Source organism: Oenanthe melanoleuca, chromosome 24 (genome assembly GCF_029582105.1).
Source record: "Oenanthe melanoleuca isolate GR-GAL-2019-014 chromosome 24, OMel1.0, whole genome shotgun sequence".
In the NCBI taxonomy this organism is placed as follows: domain Eukaryota; kingdom Metazoa; phylum Chordata; class Aves; order Passeriformes; family Muscicapidae; genus Oenanthe; species Oenanthe melanoleuca.
In genome coordinates this window covers 1,372,489-1,396,363 of record NC_079357.1, presented here as the reverse complement: position 1 = coordinate 1,396,363, position 23,875 = coordinate 1,372,489, and the positions used below count along the sequence as shown (strand labels likewise).

Below are 23,875 nucleotides of genomic sequence, written 5' to 3'. Positions count from 1 at the left end.
AAGAGCTAATGAAAGATAAATATTTTGTTTTGTTGGTGAGGGGGTTGTGTGTGGAGGAGGAGGAGGGTGAAAATGTCCCTTTTCACCTGCACTGAGTTCAGACTGGTGTGTGCACTCCAGTTATGCAAATGCTGCCCACATTGGTGTGCTGGGCTGTGCTGCAGGCTCTGAAAATGAGAAATGCACGGGGCAGAGGCTGCTCCATTAAATTATCATTTAATTCCTGCTCTGGGAATGATCTGTGCCTCCCCTGGCCTCACCCCGGGGCTCAGGGAGTGAAACCAGCAGCAACCAGGAGCTGCTCTGGGGCTCCCCAGAGGCAGGGATGGAAACCTGAGGGGCTGCAGGCTTCTCCTCCCTGGCCTTGGGGCTTGTTGGGGAGGAATAGAAAAATCTTATGAGTGCCCAGCAAGTAATTCTGAAACAACAGATGAAATAGAGATGTTGGCATATTTTGATATAGAGGCTGAAAACAGCCATGGGAAGGTTTGAGGCCTCTCCCTTTGTTTAGATGATACCAAATGTCACAAACACCAAAGAACCAACAGACATCCTGTCCCAAGGCTGGCAGGGAAGGTTTGAAGATAAGGGTTACAGATAAGAAAGCCATAAAACATGGTGATTTAGTAGTTCCTATAGGTTACATGCAAATATTAGGAGATTAGTATACTGTATTAGATTGGTTATTGGAAATTAGAATATTCATCATAGAAGAATAATTATTGTATTGTAAGTGGGAAATCAATCTCTCACCCCCTTGCTCTTATCTCTTATCTCTCACTCTCTTACTCTCCATGCTCTGCACTCTCTCTTACACCCACCCCTTTATAATAAACTACAAACCTGAGGAACAGAAAATAGAGAGCTCCTGAGTCTGTCCAACAATGCAGCCCCACAGGGGCTCCCTGGGATCAGATCTCACGGGGCCTGGAGGAGCTTTAGGAATGTCCCTCCTTGGGTTTAGCCCCCTGAGGTTGCTGCAGGAAATCATTCTCTACCAGATTTGATGTTTTTCTTGCAGCTCTCTCCACTCTGGGACCTGTTTTGCCACACAGTGGTTGAGCTCACTGAAAAAGGGATTTTGTTTCAGGTTTTCAGGGGCTTGGAGCAGCCTGGTCTAGTGGAAAGTGCCCCTGCCTGGGGCTGGATAATCTTGAAGTTTCCTTCCAACCCAAACCAGTTTATTCTATTTATGCTGCTAACTCTTGATCCTTACCTGAAGCTCCTCTCCTGCCTGGGTTGAAATCTCAGCTTATATAGCTCAGTGGAATTTGGGAGATGTTTCTTCCTGAGCAGAAGATTTTGGATTTTCCTTCCAGGCAATCTCACAGCAGCTCCTGAAGCTCCCTTGTTGAGTGCCCAGAGTTCTGAGAGCCTGGTTAAAGAGAAAGGCTTGAGAGCTCAAACTGAGAGTAACAAATGGATTTTACATTTTGTGCCATCACTTTTTTCCCTCAGTAATGGCCTGTCCTTAATCTTGTCAGAGACAAGCACCCAAAAGATGAAGGGTTTAATTCTCTATACATCAAATTAACAGGGAACTACCAGAGCTCTGGAGTGGCCTCATTAGGATGAGACAGAGGCAGGAGCGTGAGAAACGAGTTCTGGAGTGGTTTGGGAAGGGAATTTGGGCTCAGTGCTCTGGCAGCTGATTTTTCCTCATTCCTGCCTCTCCCCCTGCACTCCCCCCTCTCCCTCAGCCTCTGGGTTCCCTGTCCTGGCTGGCAGAGCCCCCCCTGCACCCCCAAACCTCAGTGTCACTGTCACCCACCCCAGCCCAGCCACCACTTGGATGGAAAAGTGTCCTTGGGAATGGTGACCTCAGCAGGATTTTCTGTTTTTGATGGAAAAGTGTCCTTGGTAATGGTGACCTCAGCAGGATTTTCTGTTTTTGATGGAAAAGTGTCCTTAGGAATGGTGACCTGAGCAGGATTTTCTCTTTTTTCTTTGATGGAATGGTTTCCTGAGCAGGTTTTTCTCTTTTTGTTGGAAAAGTGTCCTTGGGAATGGTGACCTCAGCAGGATTTTCTCTTTGCAGTGCTTACTGTTTTTTGGGAGGACACCCCAGTGTGGGTGCCAAGGTTTGTCCTCATCTGGGGCTGATTTTGACCCTTTCACCTCCTTTGCCTCACAATAACAATATTCCCTTTTTCTTCCCAGCAGTTTTGTGGATTCCTCCAGCAGTCCTGGCACCCACTCCAGTGATTTTTGTCCCTTTTGTTCTTTGTATGACTAAGCAGTGACTCAGCTGTGCCTAACACAAGGCCATAACTCAGTGCTTGCTGTGGTTTAATATATTTATTTTCCAGGCAGTTTTCCTGTTCCCCCCTGCAGTGTTTCTGATATATGCTGGCTAATTTAATTTTGCTCCTATTTTTATTTACTCTGTAATTCTGTTGTTGATTTTTTTTTTTTTATTTCCTTTTCCTTGCCCCATTGTTCACATCAGTTTTTTAATTTTTTTGTATTTTCCATGTGACCTCCTCCACTTTCCTTTCAACCCAACTCATGTGCGTGCTCATGTGAATTTGTCATGTGGCTTGCATGGTGCTGATGATGTCGTCCTCGCTGGTGAACAGAAGGTAAAACACTTTGTTCTGATTGGTTGCCTAGATTTTTTTGGGGGGTGAGGATTCCCCTCTGGGATCTCCAAATTCCTCCCCCCCCAAAAAAAAAAAAAAAAAAAAAAAAAGAAAGAAAAAAAATCTCACCTTTTGGAGGAGTTGCTCGTCACTGTCTGCATGGGAAGAACTCAACTTAAGTTGGAAAAAACTTCAAGGGAAAATAGGAAAAAAAACCTAAAAATCACCTGGCTCAGTCATTTGCTTCTTCATTCTCAGAGTCCAGCATGGAACTGTCCTAGGGAGGTGCCAAAAAACCTCTGGAATGAGCACCAAAGGCAAAAATCCTTTTGTGTCTCAGACCCAAATTTGATGGGGAATTTGGGCTCAGATTTTGGGGGCACCCTCTCTCTTGTTGCTTCAGCAGCATTTTGAGCCTATAAAATACACATTTTATATTATCCACACTGTACATGTTTGGTAGCCTTCCAAAATAATCCTGACTCCTCTGGAATCTGATTATTTGGAGTCTGTCACAATCTGAGAAATAATTTCCTTTTTTATTGTGAGTAAAACTTAAGCATGGCTAGAATGAGAGCTGTGCTATGAAGCACTCTCTATAAAATGCTGTTATAAATCCTCTCTCTCTATAAAATCCTCCATCTAAATCCTGTGGAACAGCACACACAGGGTTGGTGGTGGGAGCCAGACCTCCAAAATTCTCATCAGAGCCCCTCGTTGCTCCCTGGCAAGGCTCAGCTCCCAGAGCTGCAAGTGAAGAAGCAAATGATGGAGCCTGGCACTTGCTGGAGGTGGAATCAGCCTGCAGCAGAGTCTAGGGTGGTGAGGAAGCAATTCCTGCTGTGATTTTTACAACTTCACTCTGTGCACAGTCTCAGCCAGGGGAGGGAGGGGGAGCTCCTGCTTTTCTGCTGCCCCAGCCAGAGGAGGAATTGAGAGAAGCAATTAAAAAAAAAATTTTAAAAAATGCAGTTTTACCATCCAGGAGTTCTGGGGCCACCCCCAGGACAGGGTTTAGGCTGGGGTTTGCCAGGAAAACCAGACTAACACCAGTAATCCCCACGTGAGTGCATGCACACCGAGCCCTGCTGGGAGGAGCTGTGCCTGTCTCGTCCTGCTCCTCCTGTTCTGTTCCTTTTTCCTGCTGCCCCCACGTGCCCCCCGACCCCCAGGCTGTCCTTGCTCTGTGTTTTTGCTCTGTCCTGTGTGTGGTGCTCAGACTGCAGCAATCAGCCCCTCTCCTCCTTCCTCTGCTGCAGAATTTTCCATTTTTGCTCTCTGAGCACAGGGAGGGTGCAGGACCTTTCCCTGCTGCCAGCTGGGTGAGGATTTAATCTCAGTTTAAAGTGCTGGGTTTTCATTTTCTCTGTTTTGCCCATTGCACCCACTCCTGGTGCTCGTGGCACCCTCTGAAAAAAAACAATAAAAACCAGAATTTCTGAAATCCAACAGACCAGTGTTGGGGCAAGGAAGCACTGAATAGAAACCAAAGTGTTGAGAGGGCAGCAGGAAACATTTCCTGCTTCCCTGCAGCAGCAGAGAATTGGTGTGCTGCTGGATAAGCAGGGAGTGGGTGTAAAAAAATTAAAAATTGGGGATGTGATGGCTCTGAACACTGCCCTCAGCTCCCCTGCCACCATCAGCTTTGGAGAAAAATCTTTATTTCCTTGGTCAGGCTCCTTTGGAGCCCAGGGAGGGATGGCTGAGCTCCCCAAACCTAAAAATTTGGGGAGCTGAGTGCCCTGTGGGGGCAGCACAAGGTCCTGCATCCCTCCTGGCCAGAGAGGGTTTTAATAAAACATTTGATAATGAAACAGAGGAAATCTGGGCTCTCAGCACCCAGAGTGGGGTCTTTGAAGGGTTTCCCTGTTTTTGGGGCTGGGGGAGGCTGATTGCTGCCCTGGCATGGAGCACCAGCCCTGCATGTCTGAGCATGGGCCCTTCTCTGCTCCCACCTTCTCTCTCCAGCTACTCACATTTTCACTCATTGTAGGGCTGCTGATTCTGCTGGACTAAACTTCCCCCACTAAACTTCTTCCTCCTCTGTTTGACACACTAACCCAGTTTTCATTTTACAGCTCTGTGTCTGGATTGCATCCACCTGCTTGAGATAAATGAAATTAATTTGTATTTCTGGAGAGAAAACTGTGTTTTACCAGGGCTTGCACTGCTCCACCTCTTGGTTTTCAGCACTTTCTTCTCTTTGAAGAGAAATGCTTCTCAAACCAGAAATTATTTTAAATTACTGGGGGAGGAAGGAGTGAATCAGGAGCTAGGAATTAGATAATTCAAAGTGAAGAAAAGGAAGAGAAGTTTCAGCAGAGCAGGTAATTAATCATGGGAATGGCTGTGTGTAGCACAGCAGCATCTCTGACATTTAAAATCAAGAATAAGCATCTTTTCAAAGGATGTTCCTGTTAGTCCTGGTGCTCAATCACTGGAAAAAAAAAATCCCAGGTTGTGTTAGATAAAAGGTCAGATTCTGTCAGTGCAGCACTTGCAGCTCTGTTCTCATTTCTGATTTCTCTGAGGCTGGAGGGGTGGGGAGGAGCAGGGGGATGCTGCTCTTGTGTCCCTGTGCCACAAACACAGCAAAACTCAGCCCAGGGAGACAGAACCAGGAATTATTAACCAGGAAATCACTGCAGAGCAGCTCCTGCCAGGCAGCCCCTCAGTCAGAGCAGGGTCTTTGTGCTGGTGTTTGCCTTTTGGGATTGGGGGGAAAAAAAAATCATTGATTGTTTGGCTGATCTGTTCAACATGGCCAGGTGAGGATGGAGTTTTCCTGTTTATTTGTGCCTTAAACCACATTTGTGTAATTTTTTTCATGTTCAAAAGGAACAGGAGAGAAAGCTGTCCCAGGGTGGAATCCACATCTGGAGCCTGCAGGGGGTTTGGGAGCCTTGCAGTGGGGATAGAGGCAGAGGAAAGGGTTTGGAAAAGCAAAATATGACCTGGAAAAGCAAAATATAACTTAGAAAAAGCAAAAAAAAAATCTGGAAAAGCAAAAAATAATCTGGAAAAGCAAAACATAAACCTGGAAAAGCAAAACAGAACCTGGAAAAGCAAAGCAGAACATGGAAAAACAAAACAGAACCTGGAAAAGCAAAACATGACCTGGAAAAAAGGAGTGTTGCCTCTTTGCATCAGTCAGAGGAGTTGCTGGGGTGTCAGACACAGATGTGTGTGTCCCACACTGCTGGAGTGTGATTGATTCCCTTCTTGGAAATGTGCAACAACAGGGAATTCATCTTAAATCACAGTTTCAGCAGTTTTCCCATTGGTATTTCACCAAAAAAAATTGTGCTCATATTCCTGTGGAAGGGAGGAGGAAGGGAAAGGTTTTCAGATTCCTTCTGAAGATGAACTTGGGAAGGATGCTGGGAGATGAACCTTCCTGTGGGACTCAGGAGGACACAGACCCAGGGCTGTAAATCTGGAACCTTCTGGGATTTTTTAGCAGAGCTGCAGGGTGGGACTGGGATCCTCCTGTGCCTGGAGGAGTTTCCTGGGCAGGAAAAGCAGTTTGGGAGCTGTGGGTTGTAACTGCAGGAGGAAGGGACATTCCCATTCTCTGCTGTGGCAGGGATGCACTTTGGGGAATTATGGCATTTCTCCCTAAAAATGGTAATTCCACAAGGGTCAGGGGGTTCCTCTGAGTTCCTCTCCAGGCTGAGTGAGGGGATGTGCTCGGGGTTCTCACTCTCATTGAAGTGCTCCAGCCACTCTGAAACCCTCAGCAAACCCAGAGTGCAGCCCTGGGTGTGTGTGAGAGGCACAAAGTCCTTTCCAGGTTCCTTCACATCCCAGCACAGGAGCAGCCCCAGAGGTTTGATGTTTGCAGGTGTTCCACAGCAATTCTTACAGCAGCAGCAAGGTGCTCAATGCTTTGGGATTTTCCTGGGGGAGGAGGGATTTTTTTCACTCTGTCTCCATTCCAGCACACTCAAAAATGGAAATTTGGTGTTTCAAGTGCAAGAAGCACTTGGGTGTGGCAAATACCTGAGACACACAGTGTCCTCTGAGTGTGGGTCAGGATAATAATTAATATTCTTCCGATTTCTGGGAGCTCTTTTTCCTTGATAATGCCTTTTTGTTTTCTCTCCCCACAAATAACCCTGAGTGCCCCGTTGTTGCAGGGGAACCCAGTGCCCCCAAGCTGGAAGGACACATAGGAGAGGATGGCAACTCCATCAAGGTGAACGTCATCAAGCAGGACGATGGTGGCTCCCCCATCAGGCACTACCTGATCAAGTACAAAGCTGTGAGTGTGGCACAGGGGGAGTGGAGGGGACAAATCTCTGTCACTGCCACGGTGTCAGTGAGATGGGTTCATTGTCCAGTTACATATTGGGATTAATTGTTCAGTTACATATTGAGGTTCATTGTCCAATTCCAGGATCTGCAGTCCCACCCTCCCAGATTCTGTCCTCAATTCGCTGCTGTTTGCACTTTTTTTGTATGAATTACACTTTTTGGGGCTGAAGCTGCAGAGGTGTCTTTGGTTCTGGGGCTGGGAAACGGTTGGTAACTAAACTGCAAAGAGAATTTATAATAAAGTTCAGAGTTCTGTCCTAGGGCAGTACAGGATTGTCCTGGTTTGAAGGACAGGTGTCTGCCAATAAAGGCAGAAGCTTCTCTTGGAAATGGAGAATGGAAACCCCCTCCCTTCAAATTATTATAATTTTGAAATTAAGGGGCTCTCGGGCAAAAATATGGGAATTAGGAATAACAGTTGTTTACTAGGAAAATTAAAATAGAAATGCAGTATTACACAGAACAATCCCAACCCTGCCAGAGTCAGAATCCAAGCTGACACCCGTCAGTCAGTCAGGGTGTTGGCACAGTCCCATTCCATGGTGGCTGCATCCTCCTGCAGGGGCAGATGTGGTTCAGCTGGAGCAGTGCTCCTGGAGAAGGTGCAGTTTCCTCTGAAGCTCCAGGGATGATGTGGAAAGGTCTGGCTTTCCTCTGGAATCCAGTGGAAAGAAGGTGCCTTGGTGTCCAAAATGTCAGTTTTTATCTGGGTAGGAAAGGCTTGGCTTCTCCCCTGGCTGGAGCATCTCCCAGTGGGATGATGGAATTTTATCAGTCATGCCCTGGGACTCACTGGCCATTAACAGGAGATATCTCCTGGAGGGAGGATGGGCTGTGGGAAGATAAAGATGATTGCCCCAGCTGATTTTTTAACACATGGCCCATTAACAGGAGATATCTCCTGGAGGGAAGATGGGCTGTGGGAAGATAAAGATGATTGCCCAGCTGGTTTAAAGATAATATGTGCCAGGAGACCAGGGTCACTGTGCCAGAATCCACCCTGGTGGCCAGGTGTGCAGAGCAGGGGGCTCAGGCCGGGCTGTCTGTCCCTGCTGCAGAAGCACTCCTCGGAGTGGAAGCCCGAGATCCGGCTGCCGTCGGGCAGCGACCACGTCATGCTGAAATCCCTGGACTGGAACGCCGACTACGAGGTGTACGTGGTGGCCGAGAACCAGCAGGGCAAGTCCAAGCCCGCCCACTACGCGTTCCGCACGTCGGCGCAGCCCACGGTGATCCCAGGTACCGCTGCTGCCGTAACCCAGCGCCGCGGGTAACCCCGGCTCGCTTGCTTGCAGCCCGTCCTCTCATGGTTGGTGCCCCCGTGGAGCTGAGGGCTGTGTGCATACCTGTGGGCAGGTATGTGGGAGTGCTCCCCCCCCGGCAAATCCCTGCCTGGCGCTTCCCCGGGGAATGCTGGCTCCGTGTCTGGGGTAGGGGGAGCTTGCTGGGAGCAGAAGGTGGGGTTTGGAGAGCAGGTGGGTCCTGCAGGTGGGCAGGGTGATGCTGTTCCTAATGCAGATTTCCCTTCAGGTGTGCAGGGTGATGGTTCTCACAAAGATTTCCCTTCAGGTGTGCAGGGTGATGATTTTCACAATGCAGATTTCCCTTCAGGTGTGCAGGGTGATGATTCTCACAAAGATTTCCCTTCAGTTGTGCAGGGTGATGCTTTTTCCAGTTCAGATTTCCCTTCAGGTGATGCTTTTTCCAGTTCAGATTTCCTTTCAGATGTACAGGGTGATGCTTTTTCCCAGGCAGATTTTCCCAATTCATATTTCCCTTTAGCTCTTCAGGGTGATGCTATTCCTAATGCAGATTTCCCTTCAGGTGTGCAGGGTGATGGTTCTCACAAAGATTTCCCTTCAGATGTGCAGGGTGATGCTTTTTCCAGTTCAGATTTCCTTTCAGATGTACAGGGTGATGCTTTTTCCCAGGCAGATTTTCCCAATTCATATTTCCCTTTAGCTCTTCAGGGTGATGCTTTTCCCATTCAGATTTCCCTTCAGGTGTGCAGGGTGATGGTTCTCACAAAGATTTCCCTTCAGGTGTACAGGGTGATTGATGCTTTTCCCCAGGCAGATTTCCCTTTAGGTGAGGCATTTCCCAATTCAGATTTCCCTTCAGGTGTTGCTTTTTCCCAGTTCAGATTTCCCTTCAGGTGTGTAGGGTGATGCTTTTCCCCATTCAGATTTCCCTTCAGGTGATGCTTTTCCCAATTCATATATTCTTTCAGGTTTGCAGGGTGAGGCTTCTCCCAATGCAGATTTCCTTTCAGATGATGTTTTTCCCCATTCATATTTCCCTTCAGCTCTACAGGATGACGCTTTTCCCAGTTCAGATTTCCTTTCAGATGTGCAGGGTGATGCTTTTCCCAATTCAGATTTCCCTTCAGGCTTGCAGGATGATGCATTTTCCCAGGCAGATTTCCCTTCAGATGATGCTTTTCCCAGTTCAGATTTCCCTTCAGGTGTGCAGGGTGAGGCTTTTCCCAATGCAGATTTCCTTTCAGATGATGTTTTTCCCAACTCAGATTTCCTTTCAGATGTACAGGGTGATGCTTTTTCCCAGGCAGATTTTCCCCATTCATATTTCCCTTTAGCTCTTCAGGGTGATGCTTTTCCCATTCAGATTTCCCTTCAGGTGTGCAGGGTGAGGCTTTTCCCCATTCAGATTTCCTTTCAGATCTGCAGGGTGATGCTTTTCCCAGTTCAGATTTCCCTTCAGGCGATGCTTTTCCCAATTCAGATTTCCCTTCAGGTGATGCTTTTCCCAATGCAGATTTCCTTTCAGATGTTGTTTTTCCCCATTCAGATTTCCCTTTAGCTCAACAGGGTGATGTTTTTCCTCCCAATTCAGATTTCCCTTCAGGTGTTGCTTTTCCCAATTCAGATTTCCCTTCAGCTCTGCAGGGTGATGCTTCTCCCAGTTCAGATTTCCCAAATCTCCCTCCCTGCTTGTTTGTCCATCTCTGGAGGAATAAAGGCATCAGGAGTTTGCTGGCAGTTGGATGAGAAGACAGTGAAAATCTCTCCCTGAGCATTTTTCAATACAAATTGCCAAATGACAGTAATTTCCAAACAGCAACGATTCAGTGTTGAGGAGGACATTAGGAAAAAATAACTCAAAAGCTTTAGGATGCTGCTGGAAGCTCTTAAGACAGACTGCACTTATTTGTGTGCTCATAAAGTGAGGGATAAGGACAATTACTGCAAAAACCCAGAACTCTCAGCTGGGAAACTGGAATTGAGCAGTTGGTGGCAATCTGTTGAAAGGACAGTTAGGATTTCTTTTCTACACGTGGACATTTAAAAAAAAGGAGGGGGGGAACCCACACAAAGCAACCAGAACTTGAGGATGGGACTGCAGGAGTGGCTGTAAATTGGATTTGTGGTGGTTAAAGGCAGGGATGCTGAGTCAAGCCCATCCTGAAGGGACTGACTCCATTTCATTCTGCCTTGAAACCTGAGAGTTTCCTCCAGTTTTTCCCCAAAATCACGTTGTTGAGCACGGAATGGGTGACTTTGGGCTGGCAGTGAGGAGGAGGGAGATGGGATGAAGGAGAGACTGCTTGAGCAGGGGGTAGCTCTGGCTGGGAGGACCCTCAGTAACTCATTAACTCACTCTAATTTTCATTCTCATTGTCAGCAGCTCTAACCCTTGCTCCCCTGAGCCCTTTAAATCCATGTAACACATGCAGGAACCCTCTAAAAACCAGGGAAAAGGCAGTTTGTGACAGAGGTGGAACCTCTCTGCAGTTATTCGTGGCTTGGCTTGGTGTGCAGCACAGGAGGAGCCGGGATCTGAGGCTGCCACTCAAATGCTGCCCTTGGAAAATCAGTTTTTGGGTGTGCAGGGTGTCCCCAGGAGCTGGAATTCAGCTTTCCTCAGCAAGTGCTGTGTCCTTGTGCACTGAAATGTTTATTTGTGACTCTTTTTTTTTCCTGGGGTTTTGTCATTTTGGCTTTCCAAGGTGTTCCCTGGTGCTCAGACTGAAAACACTGAGGAAAATATTCCCAGGGCTGGTTTTTCCTCTGCCCCAGGTTTTGTTGCCAGACTGGGGAGAGGCTCTGTGTGCTCCTTTCCTTTCTGTTTCTGTGGCATTTCTGTGTTTTTATCTCAGAATGAGCTGAGCAGGAGGCAGAGCCATTTGCTGACAGCAGGAACCAGGGGTTCCCTGCAGGAAAATGTGAATTTATTGTGTGGAGTCCTTTGTTCCCCTCACCTGTGCAGAGGCCTGGGAGGCTGGAAGGATGATAAGGGTGTTGTTTTCAGGAATAATAACAACAATAATCACAGTGGCATTGGAGTGGTTCAAGAATGGCAAAGTCAGAGATTCCTTGGTGCCCCTTCAGGAAAATGTGGATTTTTTTACCCAGGCTTTGGGGAAGGGCTTGGACAGGCAGGTGGATTCTCTGCTGCACCAAAGCTTTTCTTGTTTTCCTTTTTTTTTCCCTGTTGAAGTCCAGACACCATCTCCCTGTCTCTGGCTGAGCCCCTTCTGTCCCCTCATTTTTAATCTCATTTGCTTGCCAACCCCTCCCACCCTGCCTTGGACCCTGCTCTGCAGCTTTGGGCTTTGCTGAGCTTCTGCCCCTCGTGTGGAGAATGTGCTGCTCCTTGAACCCTGAGCCATTTTAATTTACAAGATTAAATAAAACCTTGGATTCTTATGTTTTCTGTATTTATGACCTAATTTTTTTTATCTATTTCTCTCTTTCTCTCTCTTTCTCTTTCTTACTTTTTTTTTTTTTTTTTTTTTTTCCCTTCCTCTCTTCCTTTCTTTCCTTCCTCTCTCTCCCTTTTTTTTTTTTCCCCCCTTCCAAATTCCTTTCCTCTGTCTGTCATCCATGGTCACCTTGGATCTCACGGGGAACATCCACGCTTGCCACATGCACCAAATTTGTTTTTAAAACAACCATGTCCCCCCCTCCTGGGAACCATTGTCTGGCACCTGCAGCGACCTTGGGAAGTCCATCAACGTCGTCCTCCTTTGTCTCATTGCTTCTCTCTGCAGTGACTCTGCTTTTGCTCTGTTAGAAATTAAAAAAAAAAAAAAAAAAAAAAAAAAGCAAAACAACAAAACAAAAAAAAAAAAAGAGTCAAATAAAGCAATATTTGCTTGGGAAGGCTTGGGTCCCACCAAGGTGTGAAAGGAGATAATTTTGCTCCAGAGGATCGTGTCAGTTCAGAGAAAAAACAAAACAAAACAAAAAAATAGAAAAGAAACAAACGCAGAACACTTGAAAAAAAAAAGTTTAATTTGAAAGAGTCAGTATTTTGTAACAAGGAAAAAAGGTTTAAGTCAAGTTTTTTTTTTCTCTTTAACATTTTTTTTTGTTACTTGTAATGAATTTGCCCTTTTAAACGGATGTAAAGAAGGATTTTTTTTTTTTTTTTTTTGTGTTGTTTGCTGTTTTCATCAAAGGAAGGTGCAATGTTGAAAGCCTTTAAGATCCTGCTTTTTACTGATTTCTGTGCACATCTGGTGCTGATGTTGTGGAAAAGGAGGCCCCACCCACACCCCCAGCCCAGAGACTGTAGAAAAGCAAGAGAAGATTTGTCAGAGACCGTCGTGCCCAGCTGTCTCTGGGGGTTCTTGCTGTGGATTCTGATGTCTGGAAGCTTTTCCTGCTGTGCTGCTCTGCCTGTAAACACCTGCTGGGATCCCCCTGGGGGCTCTGCTGCTTTTCCTTTGTCCCTGGGCACAGCCCTGGGCACAGCCCGTGGACACTTGGAATGGAATTTCCAGGGCTTCTCTAACACCTGGATTTCCACAGAGATCCCTTTCCTTGCTGTTCTAACAGAAAAATCTTAGCTTGGATCCAGCCTCCCAAGCAGCAGAATTATTGTTATTGATCCTTGATATTCCTGCTTAACTGTGTGTGTGACAGGATTAATCCATGGGCTAAACTGCTGCAGTAGGACCAGCTTTGTTGTCAAATCCTGGGAATTTCCTTGAACAAAATTCAGATTTTTGCTTTGCTTCTTTAAAAAACAGCAGAACTCACTCATCCCAAAAAAACAACACAAACCCACACTAAAAAAATCACAAAAAATCCAGTACAGCAACCCCAAGGAATTCTTTGTGATAGGGAATCCATTGGGATAGAAAAATTCATTGGGATAGAAAATCCATTGGAATAGGAAATATACTGGGATAGGAAATCCATTTGGATAAAAAATCCATTGGGATAAAAAATCCACTGGGATAGAAAATCCATTGGGATAGAAAATCCACTGGAATAGGAAATATACTGGGATAGGAAATCCATTGGGATAAAAAAATCCATTGGGATAGAAAATCCTTTGGGATAGAAAATCCATCCCCTCTGCCCTCCTAAAATCAGGGGTCTCTCCCCTGAGTTGTCTGTCCAGAATGTCTCAAACCCTCTCAGCTGGGTGGGTTTCATCTTCCTGACAAAATTCTCACAGGGACAAACAAAATCCTGCCCTCACTCATGCCTGACTCTGCCTTTTCTGCTCTGCTGTGTTTGTTCACACCTTGTTCTTTATGAGTTATGAACTTTTCTCTCTGGATTGTAAATGAAACCTTGCTGCAGGTGTCACACACAAAGCCTGTGGATTTCTTTTTTTGGTTTTTTTTGTTTTTTTTTTTACAAAACCCCCTCATTTCCAGTGTTGTAGAGTGTAGACACTTTGTTAGAGCTTTGGAGTTTGCTGGAGTGCAGCAAAATAACCCTGGTACTAAAAAATGGTGTGAATTCCTCTCTAACTGGATTAATTCTGTTCACTGTAGATCTGGGATCAGCTTTTTGTGGTTTCCCCTTACCCACAGAGGGAGATCACTGCCTGAGATTCTCACCAAAATCACCAGTTAATTAAAATCATCAGTTTAAAATCATAATCAGTTATTAAAATGATCTCTAACTTTGTGTGGTGTGGAGAGAGGGCAGCACCTGTGGAGGGGGTTCTGTCCCAGGACTGGGGTTTAGGGCAGGGGAGGATTCTCTGGGGCAAACAGACATCATTAATGTGGTTGAAATTAATCCCAAACTCAGCAGCAATCAGGAACCAGCCAGCATGGAAAATGGACAAAAAGTGCTTTTTTCTGTTTGATAAAATAAGGACCATAACTGGGTTTTTTTTGGCATTGATTTGTGCAGAATTGTAACACAGAGATCTGTCAGTCCTTTGAGGTGTCGTGTTCAAGGTCTTGATGTGAGCAAAATAAAATTTTAAAAGAGTTTTTAGAAAAAGCCAGCTCAGAGAGGAGGCAGAGATTCACATCTGGAAGCAGAGGATGCTCAAACATTGGGATTTTCATGGCACCTGCAGTTCCCATGTGTGAGAGCCTTGCAGGATTCCCAGGGTTTGATAAAGTTCTCAGAGTTGTTTGTCAGAGCATTTTCATGGGCAGGAAGGTTTGGGAATGTCCTGCTCCACCAGGAGCAGTGCAGGTGTCTGCACCTGCAAGGTTCTGGGGGATAAAAAACAGGTTTTGTCTAGAAGGTTTTATCTAAAAGGTTTTGTCTAGAAGGTTTTATTTAAAAGGTTTTATCTAAAAGGTTTTGTCTAAAAGGTTTTTCAAACAGCTTCTCCTGACCCTTGCAGCTGCTGGAGCAGTTGGGGCAGGGTCTGATTCACTGCTGGAAAGAAAATTTTGGGGTCACTGTGTGTTCAGGGGAGGAGAAGCTTTGGGGTGACCCAACTGCCCCTTGAACCTGAAAGGAGAAGTGCAGAGGGATTGTTTCCAAGGGATGGAGGGACAGGAAAAGGGGGAATGGCTTCAAGCTGGCACAGTGCAGGGTTGGGGGGATCTTGGGAAGGAAAATTCCCTCCTGCAAAGGAAATTCCCCACTGGCAGCTGTGGCATCACTGGGAACAAAGAGCTTTTCCTCCTGGCTTCTGTTCCTGGATGCACAGAATGGATTTTTGTTTGTTTTATTCTTCTTTCTTTTGCCAAATCCTGTAGGGCCTTTGGAATGCCTGGAGTCCCACCTGCTTCTCTCCATCCTTTTTGTCTCTTTGCCTGTGCCTGGACATTCTCTGAGACCCCCTTAGGAAGGCACAGCTGAGCTCTCTCTGCCAGGGCAGTTTTTGTACAGAAACTAAAGCTGCTGGGTGGTTTTCCTGTGCACTGTAAAATGAGGGGGATTAGAAAAAGCCAGTCTTGCAGGAAGCTCATTTTCCATTGGAAAACATAATTTGTAATTAATAAATTCTTCACTTCTTTAGAATTAAGGACTCCAGAAGTTCTTTAATGGTTTGTGTTTCCTTATTTAACTGGTGGAAATGTTATTCCTCTTAGTCCTGAGAGTGGCTGAAAGGGATTAATGGAAGGGTTGGATGTGGATCAGGTCAGAAGTGTCCAACATCAATTTATTACATTTATTTCATGCACACAGTGTGAGCAGCTGCTCCACAGCCCATTTCTTTATGCATTTCTTTTGTACACAGAGTTGTTTTAGGGATGTCTGCATATTCATTTAATTAAATAGAACATAAATCCAGCTACAGGGTGGAGGGAATGGTTCTTGAAAGCATCTGTAGATCAATTTAATTGAATCAGATGGGGCAGTCTGTGAAAAGAACAATCTCCACTATGATTCCTGCATTTTATAGGAACAGCAAAATTCCTTTACAAGGACAAAGAAAGGCAGCACCAAGAGCCTCCCAAGTTCATGGGGTCGTGGAGGATTTTTCTATTATGTTTCCTTGCTGCCAGTCCCTGGAAGGTTTGAAATATCAATTCATGCCATGAAATTTATGAAACTTTATGAAATTTTTGCCGTGGGATTTATGAAACCACAGCTAATGGGAAAGGTTTGAAAGCTCCTACAAATTTCAGGGCTCCCTTACCAGCCTAGAAACCCAAATTGCAGGCAGTTACCTTGGCCCAGTTTCTCTGAGGTGTAAAACCCTGGAATAGCACAAAAACAGGGACATTCCTCTGCAGGCTTGCCCTGGTTCTCCCCACCTCCCTCCTCCTCCTGCTGGGGCAGGGCAGGGGCTGAGGGGGGTTTTTGGGGAGCAGAGGGGTCTGTGCCTGTCACAGCAGGAATTTGGGGGGTGACAGCTCCTGGGAAAGCTGAGGGGGGCAGAGAGGAGGCAAAGAGCAGCACTGTGGTGTGAGTGGAGTTTGCCAGAAGGGGAAGATTACAGCTCTGGAGGCACCCAGGGGTGTCTGATGTGGGAGGATGGGGAGTGTGACCAGCCCCAGGAGCAGATGAATTACTGAATCATGCACACAGGGATCCTGAGCACACCAGCACAGGGAAATCCCTGCCCTGCAGGCTCCAGAGGGTGATGGGTCCATGGAACTGTGCAGTTTGGCAGGGGCTGGGCTGGGGGGCAGTGGGTTTGGGGTCCCAGTGTCAGCCAGCTGCCTCACAGGGGCTCTTCTGCACTGTCCTGCTGGAATCTGCGTTCCTAGATCCACCTCGGGGTCACAGAATGAAACAGCAGCTCTGTGCCTCCTGTTGTTAAACAAACAGGTGTGGCAGAGGGCGTGGCTCTGTCTGGGAGGGTTTTCTCACCTGAAGTCGATTGAAATGGGGCTGGGGGGATGAAGGGGCTCTGCTGGGGGTTCTGCAGAGCAGAGATTCCAAGGGTTTGGGGCTCCAGGGATAGTGAGAGGCTGGGGAGCTGTGAGCACGTTCTGGAGAGCTGGGTCTCCCCAGAGCTCCAGGGAGGGGTTTGACTCACTTCCATCCCCTCGGGGCTCACCAGCACAGAGCACTGCCCAGTGATTTGTATCCCACCAGCAAAAATCCTGCTGCAGAGCCTGGGCTCTGCTTCCACTGCTCCTTGGGCCAGGCTTGGGCAGTGCCAGAGCCACTCTGGACCTTCCTCTTGAGGAGGAGGAGGAGGAGGGGAGCAGGAGGGGATTCTGCTGATTGCTTCCCAAGCTCTATCCCAGCAGGGATGGGAGAAGCCCCAGCAGCTCCATCCATCCTTCAGGCAGACTGTCTGTAGGACAGAGCACGGGGCTGGCACACAGGGTGGACTTGCTGAAAATCCAACTGAAGTGCAGCCAAATCTGAGCCCTAAACCCCAGATTTTAACCCGACCGCCTTCTCTTCTTCTCTCCCTCGGTCTCTGAAGCCAGCAGCAGCCCTACCTCGGGCCTGGGCACTGCTGCCATCATTGGCATCCTGGTGGTGGTGTTTGTGGCGCTGCTGGTGGCCGTGGATGTCACCTGCTACTTCCTGAACAAGTGTGGGCTGCTGATGTGCATCGCCGTCAACCTGTGCGGGAAATCCGGCCCGGGGGCCAAGGGCAAGGACATGGAGGAGGGCAAGGCGGCCTTCTCGTGAGTACTGCCCCCAGGGCCTCCCTCTGAGCCCCTAGAACCTCCCTCTGTGCCCCCAAAACCTCCCATCTGTACCCCCAAAACCTCCCCTCTGAGCCCCAAATCCTCCCCTCTGAGCCCCTAGAACCTCCCTGTATGCCCCCAGGGCCTCCCTCTGAGCCCCCAAATCCTCCCCTCTGTGCCCAAATATCCTCCCTCTGTGCCCCCAAATCCTCCCCTCTGTGCCCCCAAATCCTCCCTCTGAGCCCCCAGATCCTCCCTGTGTGCCCTCTGAGCCCCCAGATCCTCCCCTCTGTGCCCCCAGATCCTCCCCTCTGTGCCCAGCTCACAGGCAGGGAGCTGCCCCGGGGGCTGGGGGCCCTCGTGGTGCTGGGGAGGGGCTGGGGTGGTGGTGGTGCTTGCACAAAGGTGTTGGTGGAGTTGTTCTTCTGTCTGGGTTTTTGTCTTGTTCCTGTTGGTGGCCATCAGATAGGTGGCCCCAGTGCTGGACAGCCCGGTGCTGGACACCCCAGTCATCCCATTGCTGATCATCCTGGTCATCCCAGTGCTGGACAGCCCAGTCATCCCAGTGCTGGTTATCCCACTCATCCCAGTGCTAGACATCCCACTCATCCCAGTGCTGGTCATCCCACTCATCCCAGTGCTAGACATCCCAGTCATCCCAGTGCTGGTCATCCCAGTACTGGACATTCCCATTGCTGATCATCCTGGTCATCCCAGTGCTGGACATGCCAGTCATCCCAATGCTGGATATCCAAGTGCTGGTCATCCCAGTCATCCCAGTGCTGGATGTGCTGGACATCCTGGTCATCTCAGTGCTGGACATCCTGGTCATCCCAGTGCTGGACATCCCAGTACTGGTCATCCCAGTGCTGGACATCCTGGTCATCCCGGACATCCCAGTGCTGGATATCCTGGACATGCCAGTGCTGATCATCCTGGTCATCCCAGTGCTGGACATCCCAAGTGCTGGACATCCCAGTGCTGGACATCCCAGTGCTGCACACTCCACTCACCCCAGCTGTGGACAGCCCAGCTGTGGCAGCACCCAGAGCTCTGTGCTGGCCGTGCTGGCAGCAGGAGTGGCCCCAGGAGCCTCAGCCCGTGCCTGTGCTCCCTGTGCCCCGTGTCACTGCCCTGCCATTGCCCCCCTACAGGAAGGACGAGTCCAAGGAGCCCATCGTGGAGGTGCGCACCGAGGAGGAGAGGACCCCCAACCACGACGGGGGGAAGCACACGGAGCCCAACGAGACCACCCCGCTGACTGAGCCTGAGTACGTGGCCTTAGGCAGCCCTAGCACAGGGTCACTGCACTGCCCTCAGCTGCCCTAGCCCCTCAGCAGCACGAGTTAGGAGGAGAGGAAGAAAGGTAAAATCTCCGCGTGCCAGTGAGGAAGTGCCTCCTGTCGAGCTTCAGTGGTTGCTGTTCCCAGCCCTGGAAGGGAAAGGGGAAGGAAGCAGTGTTCCCTGAAAGGCTGTGCCAGTGTGGAGATGCAGCACTGCCCAGGCTCACTGCAAAGGATCCAGAGCGAAGCTGGCAGCGAGAATGTGCCAGCAGTGCTGGGTGAGAGCCTGAAGCCAGGAGAGAGATCCCCAGGATGGCCCTGGATGTGGATCACAGCAAGGCTGGGCACTCAGAGAGTGAGAGCTGACAGGGCCTGAGCCTGCATTGCAGTGCCTGTGAGAGAAGGAATTGAGGAATTGCCGAGGGCCGGGTTCAGGGTCCCAGCTGGGACCGAGTTGTGTTGGTGGCAGGTGGCACAGGGCTGCAGGCTCGGGGGGCTGGCAGACAGTCAGCACAGAGAGGCTGAGAGCAGAGACTCAGGCCAGGAGAGAAGAGTCTGTGTGAGCTGACAGGATCCCACTTGCCTCACGTGAACAAGCCATTCCTGCAGGTCCTCTTGGCTTTATTTCTCTTCCTGGTGATCCTCAGCCACCCCATCCCTTTGCATGTCCGACCTCTGCACGTCTCTGCTCCGTGTCACGTGTGTGTGCTGTCCTCTCTCTCCCTCTGTGCCCCCTCTCCTTGCTGTCACTTCGGGGCTTCATTGTCTCTCTCTCTCTTTCTCTTTCTTTCTCTCTCTCTCTCTCGTCCCCGTGTCCCCTCGCAGGCACCCTGCCGACACCGCGGCCACCGTGGAGGACATGCTGCCTTCTGTCACCACGGGCACCACTAACTCTGACACTATCACTGAAACCTTTGCCACTGCCCAGAACAGCCCCACCAGCGAGAGCACCACGCTGACCTCCAGCATTGCCCCTCCGGCCGCGGCCAGCGCCGACGCCAGCGCTGCGGCCGCCGGCCAGGCCACCCCGGCCAAAGGCGCGGCCACCGCCTCGGCGTCGTCACCGCCACCCTCCTCCACCCCCAAAGTGGCCCCTCTGGTTGATCTCAGCGACACCCCCAGCTCTGCTCCGGCCGCCAGTGGTTTATCTCCCAGCGTCCTGCCGGGGCAGGCCGTGCTCAGCCCCAGCGCCGCCGCGGCCGACGCCGGGAGCAAGCCGGCCGCCCCCAGCCCTGCCGGCCCTGCAGCCGCCTCAGAGCCCAAGCAGGAGGTGGCCAAGAGCCCCGAGAAGGAGCCCAGCACGGTGAAGAGCCCGGCAGAGACCCCCAAGAACCCGAGCGGCGCCAAGAGCGAGGCCGCCTCGGGCGGCGCCGCCAACCCCTCGCAGAATGAGGACTTAAAAATGGACGAAGGGACCTTCAAGCCACCAGACATTGACCTTGCCAAGGATGTTTTTGCAGCTCTTGGCACTGCCACTCCTCCTGCTGCTGGGCAGGCCCCCGAGGCTGCTGCTGCAGACAGCTCTGCCCCCGCAAAGACCGAGTACGGCCGCCTTTACTCTTGTGTTGGTTGTGTGCTGTGTCCTCGTGCCCTGGTGCTCGTGCTGTGTCCTCTGTTGGGTGTTCTCTTGACTGATCTCACTGTTTCCTTGGCCGACTAACTCCCCTGAGAGCCCACGGGGCTGGGCTTGGCTTGGGCCAGCAGGAGAGCAGGGTTGGGCTGTGCCAGAGAGGCAGAGGAGAGGAGGCTGGGGGTTTGTCAGAAATGTGGCGGTGGTCAGGCTTTTGGGGTGTTCTTTGGTAAAGAAGAGCAGGATTAGTGCAGTTTGGTGCTGAGGTTCTGCAGGGCAGTGAGCAGATCCCTGCAGGACAGGGGAGCCTCGGGTCAGGCTGGGCAGCAGTGCCCTGGGCCAGGGTGGCAGCACTGGAACATCTGGAGTTGTCCCCAAGCTGGAGCAGAGCCCTGAGCTGGGCAGGAGAGAGCAAACAGCACCTGGGGGCTGGGGAGGGTCCCAGCTGTGCTGCAGATGTTGGACTCTGGCTGGGCCGGGGGTCCTGACCTCCCTCTGGCTTGGGAAAACGTCTGTGCCAGAATTCCTGTCCTCTGTGTTCCCCTTTCTCCAGCAGCCTGGGGATTTCAGGACTGGCTTCCTGCAGGAACACACACAAAAAAAAACAGGATTGCTGCTAAATTATCAGGGAGTTTGGGTGCCAAATCCTCCTGCAGCTGCGTGAGGTTTCCTTGCTGCTGCTGCTTTTTGCACCTTGCAGTGAGCCCTGAGCCAAGCCAGGGCAGGAAAAACCAAGAAAACCATTAATGCAGGACTAAACGAACCAGGGTGTGGGGGAGCTGAGCTCGGTTTTCCTTATCCCTGCATCAGGAAAAAGGCTGGTTTTGGTGTCCCAAAGCGATTTATTCGCAGACAGTCGCTCCTTCCCCGCGTTTCTGTGCCTCTAAACCGTGTCCCTCTGGTGCTTCTCCCCAGGAAAACGGCAGCAGAGGAGAAAGGCGCCGTGCAGGACAGGAAGAGCCCCCCGGCAGAAGTGAAGACGGTGCCCAACGAAGCCACACAAACAAACGGGAGCGAGAGCAAAGCATGATCGGCACCGGCAGAGGGGGCGGAGAAACCTTCACCCGAGCATTGAAATCACAACCCACACACCCATCTCATTCCTCTAGTGTCTGTTGCCTTTTTTTAAAAAAGAAAAAAAAAAACAAACAAACCAACCAACCAGAAAAATGCATAAATGGGGGGAGGGAGGGAATGTCTCTTTTTTCCTTTTATTTTCTTTTTTTTTTTTTTTAATTTCCTCTTCTTCTCTTTTTATTGTTTTTTTTTTTTTTTTTTTGTTCGTTTGTTTTGATTTCTGTTTTTTGGTTTCTTTGAGATTTCTAGAAAAGTTCTATTCGTCGTGCACTTGCTTTTAAAAAGTAAAACATGTTAAAAACAGGGTTAAACCCATCACCAAATCAGGGCTCAGCTGGCCCTGTGTATATTCAGACAAACAAACATTGCAATGCTGGTTGCAATGTGGTTGGGAAGCTCCAAATCAAGTAGTCCTAGACACAAAAAAAAAAAAAAAAATCACTAAAAAGACAAAAAAAAAATGCAAAGAGACCCTGTTGTTTCCTTTGTTAGTATAGCAGAGATAACCAGTGTGCTGCTGGGCACAGCTGGTGCTTAAAGAACAAAGTCCACAATTTATTTTTATACTTTTCAGTCGAGTTTGAAATATGTAAAGCCTCATAAATAAGTTATAATTTCTGTTCACCTTGTATCTGGTCAGTATGCAAAGTGTCTGGAGCTCTTTGTGACTGAATCCTGCTCACCCTGTTAGACCTTTTATTTGGGGTTTATTATTCTCTGGTTTTTAGGAAGAATGCCAAAATTGCAGCTTGGGGGGATGTATTTCAATTTGCAGTATTCAGACTCTACATTTCTTTTTCAATCCTACGTTCAAATTTTTTTTTTTTTTTTTTTTTTTTTTGCCAACTTTGGTTCTTTCCAGTGTTTACAATTGACAGATATTTTTTTAACTTTTGTTGTGTTGAAATGGATGTGTAAAATAGCTGCCTTTTTCTTTCTTTCTTTCTTTCTTTCTTTCTTTTTTTTTGTTTTTATTTTTGTTTTGTTTTGTTTTTTCAGTCCATCCAGTCCTGTAGACACTAGGGTAGCAGCATGCTTGCTTTGCAAAGGGAGACATTTTCAACCATGGATGTTTACAGTAGTCGTTTCCCCTTTTCTCTTTTCTTAATTATTGTTATTATTATTATTATTGTTATTATTATTATTATTATTTCTTACTGGAGTAAGAAGAAAAGCGATGCTGGGGTTCGGTTTGGGGTTTTTTTTGGGGGGTGGGGGTGCTCAAACCACTCACCACCAGTCAAGGGCTTTGTCCAGCAAATCCCCAAATCTTTTTGGGGTGAGGGATTTGCTGGAGAAAATCCTTCAGTGCTTAAATTTAGTTTGAAGTCCCTCGCTGGACCTGGGCCTGACTGCATAAGAGAAATATCATCTCTGCTTTTTTAGGACATTCTCCCCTTTCCTTCACAGAACCTCCCTGGGCTCTGGGGAGCTCGAGGGAGCTTGGGCAGGTTGGGCTGGTCTGGGCTCAGGTGTGTGACCAAATGGATCCCTCCTGATGAGGGCAGGAAATTCCAGTTGCAGAAAATCCCAATTTCAGTAAATTCCAATGTCAGAAAATATCAGTTGCAGAATACACCAATTTCAGAAATTCCAGTTTGGGAAAATAGCAGTTTCAGAAAGTAACAGTTTCAATAAATTTCAATTTCAGAAAATACCAATTTCAGCAGATTCCAGTTTGGGAAATACCAGTTTCGGTAAATCTCAATTTCAGAAAATATCAATTTCAGTAAACACCAATTTCAAAAAGTTCCAACTTCAGAAAATCCCCATTTCAGAAAACTCCAATTTCAGTAAATCCCAATTTCAGAAAAATACCAATTTCAGAAAAAAAAAACCCAAACAATTTCAGTAAACACCAATTCCAGTAAATACCAATTTCAATAAACTCCAATTCCAGTAAACACCAATTTTAGTAAATACCATGTTCTATGACCCTAAAAAAAAAAAAACCAAAAGGAAAGATTTTTTTTTTTCCAAGGTGCTGGGCAGATTCCAGACCCCTCCTGCAGGTCCTGATCCTTGGGGATCCCTCCCAGGGACCCTCCTGCTCCATCCCAAACCCCTGGAACTGGGAGCTGGAATTCTGTGCCAGGGACATCCCTGGGCAGAGCTGGGGCAGCACCAGAGTTTAATTAAATTATGGATGGGGGAGCTGAGGAATGGGGTTTATTATCAGGAATCGTGGAGCAGCACTGAGATTTGGGGTAATGGGATTTATCATCAGGAATCGTGGAGCAACACAGAGATTTGGGGTGGGAGAGTTGATTAATGGGATTTATCATCAGGAATTGTGGAGTAACACAGAGATTTGGGGTGGGAGAGTTGATTAATGGGATTTATCATCAGGAATCGTGGAGCAACACAGAGATTTGGGGTGGGAGAGTTGATTAATGGGATTTATCATCAGGAATCGTGGAGCAAAACTGAGATTTGGGGGTGAAAAGGAGCTTTGAGCAGAAGGAAGGCAGAGGAGTGTAGGGAGAGACCAGCCCATTGTATAGAGATGTTCCTCCTGTTGGGGTTTTGGGTATTATTTCTTTTTCTTTTTTATTTTAATTTTATTCTCCCTTTTTTTTTTCTTTTTTTTTTTTCTTTTTTTTTTTTTTTTAATTCTACTTTAGATCTGCAAGCTTGTGCACTGTGGGTGCGTGACTATTTTAGTGTGAACCGTGTTTTTTGTCATAGTATTGAAATAATAAAAGCTTCAACATAGTTTGGATGTGGAAGGTGTAGCGCTAGTTCAGATTTGAGAAAGAAACAAACAAAAAAA

The 23,875-nt window shown here is 48.2% G+C and overlaps 1 protein-coding gene across 6 annotated transcripts in view; it reads left to right on the top strand.

The window, feature by feature from the left end:
* Window positions 1–22,917, top strand: part of NCAM1 (neural cell adhesion molecule 1) — a 92,420-nt gene extending 69,503 nt beyond the window's left edge. For 2 of the 6 annotated variants that reach the window (XM_056509646.1, XM_056509647.1), the window contains 6 exons: window positions 6,722–6,846; window positions 7,958–8,138; window positions 16,962–17,169; window positions 18,327–18,443; window positions 19,281–19,997; window positions 20,941–22,917. In XM_056509646.1, the coding sequence (XP_056365621.1) occupies window positions 6,722–6,846; window positions 7,958–8,138; window positions 16,962–17,169; window positions 18,327–18,443; window positions 19,281–19,997; window positions 20,941–21,055 (1,463 nt within the window). In that variant the 3' untranslated portion in view covers window positions 21,056–22,917. Of the gene's footprint in view, window positions 1–6,721; window positions 6,847–7,957; window positions 8,139–11,853; window positions 14,105–16,961; window positions 17,170–18,326; window positions 18,444–19,280; window positions 19,998–20,940 lie in introns of those variants that run through there. The other 4 variants (XM_056509649.1, XM_056509648.1, XM_056509651.1 and 1 more) reach the window with 2 other exon arrangements.
* Window positions 22,918–23,875: the final 958 nt, after the last annotated feature.